The sequence below is a fragment of the Rhizophagus irregularis genome, chromosome 8, assembly GCF_026210795.1.
Source record: "Rhizophagus irregularis chromosome 8, complete sequence".
In the NCBI taxonomy this organism is placed as follows: Eukaryota; Fungi; Glomeromycota; class Glomeromycetes; order Glomerales; family Glomeraceae; genus Rhizophagus; species Rhizophagus irregularis.
In genome coordinates, this window is record NC_089436.1 from 3,510,465 (window position 1) to 3,520,252 (window position 9,788).

The window sequence follows — 9,788 nt, forward strand, 5'->3', positions numbered from 1 at the left end:
ATGTTGTATGTTAAATATGAAATTCATGAAATACAAGCAGTTAAATAAACAAAAGAATCTTGTTCAGTTTTAGTTAGGAATAAAATTATTGGCATAGAAAGATGAAATTTTATTACTCTTTACAATCAATAAATTCCTAAAGTAGATGAAGGGTATGTATAAAGACTATATAAATTTTAGTTAACCTAAAATTATTTAATTCAAATCTATTAGATCGAAAATATTGAATGTTTGGTGATTTGGTTAGTAATCTTAAATTAAGCATATGTTCAATTTTATTCATTTGTCAGCTTTAAAAAAAGAAAAGACATGTCTATTTTTACATTTCTTTGAAAATCTAATTGCTTTGAGTGTTAGCCAACTCTTTGTTCCAGTTAACTAAATATAATATAAAGTATATAATTTTAGTATCTTAATAAAGTAAATAAAGTAAAAAATTATAAACTTACTGTGGAAATTTGAAGAGGAATGTACATGTTCTAAAGATTCAGCATTAGACTGTGATTCCGAAGTTAAATTTTCATTATCTATAAAATGAACAGACCGTTGTATTTTCATTATGATACTATCGATATAAACAAATAAATGATATACTGTAAATATGAATACCTTTGACTAATTCTCTTATGACATTATTTCCAAAACCCATTTTTTCAAACTCATTCAATATTTCAATGATAGTTGGTCTTTGTTCAGGTTCTTGTTTCCAACAATTTCTATAAAGTTTTTCATATTCGTTAGGAGTATCAGGAACAGTATTTTCACGAGTACCAGTGTTAATGGAAATAGCAAGTGCAACTTTATCATCACAATCCTTAAATGGAGGACATCCGCTAGAAATTTCCCACATTAGTACACCAAAACTATAAATATCTGAAGATTTAGTATATGGAAAATTTGCATCCTTAAAACGTTTTGGCTCCATATAAGTAATAATACCAAAATTACCAACATAAGCTGTTGAAGTTTGATTATTTTGATTTTTTGAAATACCAAAGTCAGTAATTATAGCATTTTTTTCATGAATAACTATATTCCTAGAATGCTTTATAAATTAAGTTACATAAATATATTATTATTTTTTTTAATGCCATAATGATATTAAACAATAATAATTTAATACTTACAAGATCTCTATGTAAAATATTTTCATTATGCAAGTAATTTAATCCATCTGCAATTTGAAATCCTAATTTTTTTTTATCATTTCAAGTTAAATTCATAAAATTATTTTTGAGATAATTTTGAAGATCTCCACCATTAGCATACTGCATAATAAGAATATATTCATTCGTTTTTGGATCTAAAAAAAAAATAAGTTTATAAGAAATTAAAGAAATGCAATGTAAAAAAAAATATTCAAATTACCTAAACTAATACCAAAACAACGTATAATTCTGTCACTATAATTAAGGTGCAGGTGCATTTTTAGTTCATGAATAAATGCATCTAACATATCATTCTTAATATAAGTTGTATTAATCAATTGTTTACAAATAACATAATTATTAGTTTTAGTCCAAGTTGCTTTTGATATTTTTCCAAATCCTCCTACATCAAGAGGTTTTGCATTTTTTAGTTCTTTATAAGATATAAATTTAACTTTTTCATATTTTAAAGCATTTTCAATCCATTTATTTGCACTTAAACTTTCATTTTCTGCTTTTTTAAACCAATAAATGGACTTTTCTAAGCGTTTGTTCACTCCTTTGCCAATCTTATAAAAGAATCTAAGTTTATATTGTGCATTTTGTTCAGTTGCTCTTTGATACCAATAAGAAGCTTTAATTTCATCCTTTTCAATACCAATTCCTTCTTTATAATAAACACTTAGATTAAATTGTGCTTCTTTATCTCCATTTTCTGCTGCTTTTTGATACCAATAAATGGCTTTAGCTTCGTCTTTTTCAATACCAAGTCCATTTTGGTAACATAAACCCAAATTTTTTTGTGCATCACTAAGTTCTTGTTCAGCCGCTTTTTGATACCAACAAAAGGCTTTAAATTCATTTTTTTCAATACCAATTCCTTTTTGATAACAAAAACCTACTTTATTTTGTGCATTTTTATTTTCATTTTCTGCTGCTTTTTGATACCAATAAAAGGCTCTAACTTCATCCTTTTCAATAAAATTTCCTTCTTCATAATATAAACCTAATTTAAATTGTGCATCTATATTTTCGTTTTCTGCTGCTTTTTGATACCAGTAAAAGGCTTTGTCAGAATTCTTTTTTATTCCTTTTCCATTTTCATAGCACATAGCTAAATTAAATATTGCTTTAATATGATTTTTTTCTACTGCTTTTTGATACTAATAAAAGGATTTTTCTAAATTCTTTTCTGTCCCTTTTCCATTTTCATAACATATGGCTAAATTAAACATTGCTTTAATACAATCTTTTATTGCTGCTTTTTGATACCAATAAAAGGCTTTTTCTAAATTCTTTTCTGTCCCATTTCCATTATTATAACATATAGCTAAATTATTCATTGCAACTTCATTACCATTTAATGCTGCTTGTTGATACCAATAAAAAGATTTTTCTAAATTCTTTTCTGTCCCTTTTCCATTTTCATAACACATGGCTAAATTAAACATTGCCCTAATACAATCCTTTTCTGCTGCTTTTTGAAACCAATAAAAAGCTTTTGCTAGATCTGTTCCTTTTCCATTTTCATAACATATGGCCAGATTATTCATTGCAACTTCATTACCATTTTCTGCGGCTTTTTGATACCAATAAGAAGCTCTTTCTAAATTCTTTTCTGTTCCTTTTCCATTTTCATAACATACGGCTAAATTATTTATTGCAGCTTCATTACCGTTTTCTGCCGCTTTTTGATACCAATAAAAGGCTTTTTCTAAATTCTTTTCTGTTCCTTTTCCATTTTCATAACATATGGCCAAGTTATTCATTGCAACTTTGTTACCATTTTCTGCTGCTTTTTGATACCAACAAAAGGCTTTTTCTAAATTTTTTTCCACTCCTTTTCCATTTTCATAATATATGGCTAGATTATTCATTGCATCTTTATTACCATTTTCTGCTGCTTTTTGATACCAATAAAATGCTTTTTCTAAATCTTTTTCGGTTCCTTCTCCATTTTCATAACATACGATTAAATTAAACATTGCTTTAATACAATCTTTTTCTGCTGCTTTTTGGTACCAATAAAAAGCATTTTTTGAATTCTTTTCCGTTCCTTTTCCATTTTCATAATATATGGCCAAATTATTCATTGCATCTTTATTACCATTTTCTGCTGCTTTTTGATACCAATAAAAGGCTTTTTCTAAATTCTTTTCTGTTCCTTCTCCATTTTCATAACATATGATTAAATTAAATATTGCTTTAATACAATCTTTTTCTGCTGCTTTTTGATACCAATAAAAGGCTTTTTCTAAATTCTTTTCTGTTCCTTTTCCATTTTTATAACATTTGGCTAAATTAAGCATTGCAACTTCATTATCATTTTCTGCAGCTTTTTGATACCAATAAAAGGCTTTTTCTAAATTCTTTTCTGTTTCTTCCCCATTTTCATAACATATGGCTAAATTATACATTGCTTTAATATGGTCTTTTTCTGCTGCTTTTTGATACCAATATAAGGATTTTTCTAAATTCTTTTCTGTTCCTTTTCCATTTTCGTAATATATGGCTAAATTAAACATTGCAACTTCATAACCACTTTCAGCTGATTTTTGATACTGATGAAATAATAGTTTGGCTTCATTTTTTTCATCATCAATTACATTTTCATCAAAAATATTAGATTCATCTTTTGTTCTATTGCAATTTATTTCAGACATTTTTAATATAAACAAGGAAAACGGAAAACCATCGTAAAATCCAGAGCATAAATAGTTATGTTTATTTATGTTGTGCAAATAAGTGTTGTGCTTTATTTATGTTGATCAAATATGCAAGAATGTTTCAATGTTTCATGTGTGCGAACAGACGGATTTCGTACTCTAAAATGATCAATATCGCACAAATGATCAGTGATCACATGATATTTGACCAATCAATTAGCGTGCGCCTTCATTTTGCCGGGTTACATATAATATTATGGATGTGACAATTAATGACGACAATTAGAGTTTTTACATATAAAAAAAATTCACAGAATAATAGGATGTGACACTTCGTGAAAAATTACTAACCCTAATCTCCTTAAATCCTAATCCCCTTACCCTAAACCTAACTCTAGTTCTAACCTTAATCTAAAGAACCGGCAAAATGAATCCGGCTAATTAATTTTTAATACATAATGTGTTTTTTAGAAAAACCAATATTTTTTAAAAATACTTTTAATTACCTATTAAATAAAATTTATTTTACATATAAGCATAATACTTTAACTTATAACGTACCCAATCCTCCAATCCTCCATTTTTATTAAGATCCAATTTTTCCCAAAACTTCCAAAGGTTTTATTACGCAAGTTTGTTTAATAAAACTTCCTCCCTCTCGTTAAACAAATTGTAACGTCTTAAAGTTAGATGTGAAAAATACTGATATATTTTATTTTTAACAAAGTCTCACAAACTCAAGTATGGGACATGTCTCTTTTTGTGAACCAAATTTGTTAGTATACTCGGTACACAGTATGTAATATTATCGAAGTATTAAAAAAAAATTACACAAAATTATAAAAGTTTTTTACTTCAAATCACCGGGGGTGATCATCACCGTTGGCCAGAAATATCAATTTTTACCGGCACTATATTTTTTAATGCTGGTCGATCATCATAATTTCAGTCACCGGCGATCCCCGGTGATAGTTAGAAAAATTCTTACGAAAAATATTTTTCGTATATGAATTTTTGCTACATGATCGACATCGAAGATTGTAGTTAGAGAGTTATTATATTTAGCACATTATTTGTACAGTACATTTACGAAATTAAAATTCTGGTATTGTCGTATATAGCTTTTCGTAAAGTAGATTTTTAGAAATATTTTACATAAAAATTTAAAATTCGATAATTTAATGATAGGCTCGAGTGGGTAGTTACTGATTATTTTGATGTAATCGAAATCCTATTAGTAGATAATACATTTAAAAAAAAATAAATTAAGTCTATGATTTATTGCATATTCGTTATCATTCTAGTTAAATAGGACAATTAAGTTTCTTCACATATTTTTTTTTTAATTACATCTGTCGTTGTAATAAAAATAATACCGACATTCTCCTGATGTAAACAAAGATATAAATATTTATACGTATTTTATTGTCTATTCATTTTTTTTCATAAATTTATGACTTCAATATAGCAGAAATTGTTTTATCTTCCAGTTTTATAGAAATAGTGACATAATAATTCTGAAAGAAATTTATTGAAATTTCTATCTTCTTCTTGGTCACTTTTTTATAAAAGACTTCATCCAAATGATTTTTTAATTTGAAATTTTTAATGTCAACTATGTATTTCTATCATAATGGTTATTATAGCTTAAATTTATTATATTCTAAATTTTCTTTTAATAATACTTAACGCTAACTACAATTGAAAGTAAAGTAGACCATCAAAATTCGTAATAGTATTAAAAGTGAACTTTTCTTTTTGGCCGTCCAGAATGATATAATCCTTAATGCCAAAGATATTTTTTGAACGAAAGCCGAATTAAACTTATTCTGTTTTAAGAATTATTATTGACGTAACATACTACTGTCGGTAACTTATAGCGAATTTTCCATCTCGAGAGTCGATTTTTTTAGAGTATTAATTACTATCTTCAATGTAAAGAATTTTTCGCAGTACAAAAAAATATGAAAAATATTTAATATTCAATTTCGAGTTATCAATTTTAACTCCTGATGAGGTTTGTAAATTATAAATCATTTAATTAGTCATTTAATTAGGAAATCATACCACTCAGGATAAATTACGTAATATTCCTAACATTTTTTGAATAATTTAAATCAATGAATGGCTCTTTGTATGATAACATTTGATAAATGTACGTGTACGGCAATTTAAGGTCACGATTCTGATTTAGTTTTTTTATCACGTATAAAACAATTAAAAATATAGTACACTACCGAGTATCCAAATTTCAAGGAACTTTTAGACAAAATTTGATATAAAATTTACGATAATTATAGACTCAAATTCGACCTATATCATATCAATAATGTTATTTAGAATAATGTTTAATTCGTGATACGTGAGTCAACTGCAAAAAATTCATATATGATTTCTGTCAATCATTAGTAATTTTTTTCTGTCACCTGACTTTCATTCCTTAAATGATGCTCTTTATGTAAACCCATTCAACACTAATATATTTTAATACATAATATTCAAAATGAATAAATGTGTATCTCGCCCCCTTGTATGATGTTGATGTTTAAATCTCACATTCTGTAACAAAAATTGTAAAATAATATACAAACTTTTTTTTAAAAAATTATACATGATGTGTATTTTTGCCTACTCTACAAGTTTACTTAAAGCACTAAGATGATTTTTGACTTATTTAACAAAATTTTTTTTTGGTTTTTTTTTCGTTAAATCACATGACGTAATTAATTCTGGCCATTAAATGATCGGCATAAAAATATCCCTTTTGGGATTAAAGGCGAGATTTAAGCATCACGCATACTGTAGGAGCTGGATTTAAATTTACCCTAATAATTAACCCATAGTTTGATTTTTACATTAACTTTTTCACATAATTTTAATTATTTGACACTAAGCCAGATTTCCATTTTCTGCAGATCTTTTGCAGTTGACTCGTTTACAAATTGGTATTTCTATTTCATGCTTTAATACGTTACAAGATTGGTGGTATAAAGAGTAGAGTCTAATATTTGAAAATTTTGAAAATTTATATATTTAAAAGCATTGTTTCTGACATTTCGCGATTTTAATGTATATAAGAATTTTTTTTTTTGCAGAATTTTGTATTAATTTAAGAAAATTAAATTTAAAAACATCCAACTTTATTACATAAATAAATATTGACGCGAATTGAATTTAAACATGCTTGTGTACACAATATTTATGGTTTCACAAAACGGTAACTACCGAAAACTTATTATTTATATGGAAACGAAAGTGTAGTACAAAGTAATACAAAGTAATTAATTATTGTGTAAATTTGTCAATCAATCAATGACTTAAAATGGCTAAACGTTTCAATCACCAACCTTTTTCTTCTCAAAAAAAAAAGTTATCAATCATAAAAAAAAAAATGTTGCCGAATAATAGTGATAATGAGAATAATAATAATTTTAACGATAATGAAAATTTTTTAAAAGAATTCTTAAAAGAATTTTATCGTCAAGTTATAAAAATTGAAAATTACGTAAAATTTGAAAATATTTTAATGGGATGGGTACAAGATTATCTTAGTAATTATAATAAAAAAGATCCTATTATAATATTAAAATTAATGGAAGAACATGAAGAGAATGAAAATTGGTTTTCAAGTTTAATAGGATTTTTTTATGAATATGGTATAAATAATAATGATGATGATAATAATAATAATGATGATGATATTATTATTGATAAAAATAAATCTTTAAAATTATATTTATTATCAATTAATAATTATAAAAATGATGAAAATAAGAAATTAACTTCATTATATCAATTACTTAATATTATTATTTCAAAATATTTATTATCTCATTATTATTATAAAGATATTATTTTAAATAAAAGAAATTTGATTACAAAGGAATCTAAACATTTAGAATATTTACATGTAATGTCTTATGATCAATTTGAGAATTTTAATGGTTTAGAAATTAATATATGTAAAGATGAGATAAATATTATGGAAAAATATTTTGAATCACAAGATAGATGTCATAATGAAAATCAATTAGATTATATTAAAAAGAAGGAATTGGTAAAATTAAATAATTTAGGTTATTGTTATCAATATGGGATAGGAAAAAAGAAAGATGAAGTTAAAGCGTTTGAATTTTATTTAAAATCAGCGGAAGGTGGAAATTCTGATGCACAAAATAATTTGGGTTATTGTTATCAAAATGGTATTGGAGTAATAAAAGACGAAAAAAAAGCAATTGAATGGTATTTAAAGGCTGCCAACGAAGGTGATTTACGTGCACAATATAATTTAGGTATTTGTTATCAAAATGGAATAGGCATAAATAAAGATTATAAAAAAGCATTTGGATGTTATTTTAAATCTGCTGAACGAGAATATTCATCTGCACAATATATATTAGGTAATTGTTATCAAAATGAAATTGGAGTGGAAAAAGATTTAGAAAAAGCCATTTATTGGTACAAAAAAGCAGCGGAAAATGGAAATAAATTTTCTCAATATATTTTAGGTAATTTATATAAATATGGTGATAGTATTGAAAAAGATGAGAGAAAAGCCTTTGAATATTATAAGAAATCAGCTAATCAAGATTATTTAGATGCTCAATTTGAACTTGGTAATTGTTATGATATAGGAATTGGAACAGAGGTTAATAAAATGAAAGCATTTGAATTATATTTAATATCAGCTGAAAAAGAACATAATAGAGCACAATATCATCTAGGAAATTTATATGAAACTGGTAAAGGTGCAGAAAAAAGTATAGAAAAAGCCTTTTATTGGTATAAAAAAGCATCAGAAAATGGAAATGAATCTGCTCAATTTTGTTTAGGTAATTTTTATAAATTTGGTAAAGGTGTGATTAAAGATAAAGTTAGATCATTTGAATATTATAAGAAATCAGCTGATCAAGGTCATTTAGACGCTCAATTTGAAATTGGATATTGTTATGAAAAAGGAATTGGAACTGAAGTTGATAAAATAAAAGCCTTTAAATTATATAAAATGGCTGCTGAAAAAGGTCATAGTATTGCACAAAGTAATCTTGGAACTTTATATTTTAATGGTGATGGTATAGAAAAAAATTTGAAACAAGCTATTTATTGGTATAAAATAGCTGTAAAAAATGAATGTGAAATAGCACTACATAATTTAGGTTATTGTTATAGATTTGGAATTGGAGTTGACAAAGATAATTTTAAATCTTTTGAATTTTATAAAATGTCGGCTGAAAAAGGTTATATATATGCACAAAATAGTCTTGGATTTTTATATATTATAGAAGAGGGGAAAAAGGATTTGGAAAAGGCTATTTTTTGGTTACAAAAAGCAGCAGAATACGGTGATGAAGTTGCATACGATAATTTAGGAATATGTTATGAATTAGGTTTAGGTATAAATAAGGATGAGATTAAAGCATTTGAATCTTATGAAAAATCTGTTGAAAAAGGATATGTGAATGCAAAATTTCATCTAGGATATTGTTATGTGAATGGAATTGGAACTAAAATTGATAAAGAAAAAGGTTTTGAATTATATGATAAAGCGTCTGGAATAGGAAATAGTGATGCAATAGAATTTCTTAAAACATTTTATGAAGATAAAGAAATCTTAGTAAAAGATTTAAATATGGTTAATCATTGGTATCATAAATCAGCTGAGAATGATAATAATATTGCATTATATAAATTAGGTGAAATATATGAATTAGGTAAAGGTGTTAATAAAAATGAGATTAGAGCATTTGATTATTTTAAGCAAGCTGCCGAAAAAGGATGCATAAATGGAAAGTATAAACTTGGTTATTATTATCTTCATGGATTTATAGTTGATGTTGATAAAGACAAAGCCTTTAATTTATATAAAGAAGCAGCTGAAGGAGGAAATAGTGATGCTCAAAAAATTCTTACAACATTATACAAACAGGGAAATGTAATAGATAAAAGCGCAAATATTAGCACAAAAAATATTTAA

The 9,788-nt window shown here is 25.7% G+C and overlaps 3 protein-coding genes across 3 annotated transcripts; 1 reads left to right on the forward strand and 2 right to left on the reverse strand.

The window, feature by feature from the left end:
- Nucleotides 1–337: 337 nt before the first annotated feature.
- OCT59_028657 (uncharacterized protein) lies at nucleotides 338–2,260 on the reverse strand (the record flags this gene model as incomplete). The annotated part of the gene is made up of 6 exons (XM_066147452.1): nucleotides 338–378; nucleotides 450–527; nucleotides 610–1,045; nucleotides 1,128–1,189; nucleotides 1,259–1,303; nucleotides 1,369–2,260. 6 exons carry the CDS (start codon nucleotides 2,258–2,260, stop codon nucleotides 338–340), a joined length of 1,554 nt encoding a protein of 517 aa, XP_065994162.1.
- A 51-nt stretch (nucleotides 2,261–2,311) lies between these two features.
- OCT59_028658 (uncharacterized protein) lies at nucleotides 2,312–3,811 on the reverse strand (the record flags this gene model as incomplete). The annotated part of the gene is made up of 1 exon (XM_066147453.1): nucleotides 2,312–3,811. The coding sequence occupies one exon, from the start codon at nucleotides 3,809–3,811 to the stop codon at nucleotides 2,312–2,314; it is 1,500 nt and encodes a 499-aa protein (XP_065994163.1).
- Nucleotides 3,812–7,205: 3,394 nt separating this feature from the next.
- On the forward strand, nucleotides 7,206–9,788 carry OCT59_028659 (uncharacterized protein; the record flags this gene model as incomplete). The annotated part of the gene is made up of 2 exons (XM_066147454.1): nucleotides 7,206–9,525; nucleotides 9,643–9,788. The coding sequence occupies 2 exons, from the start codon at nucleotides 7,206–7,208 to the stop codon at nucleotides 9,786–9,788; spliced, it is 2,466 nt and encodes an 821-aa protein (XP_065994164.1).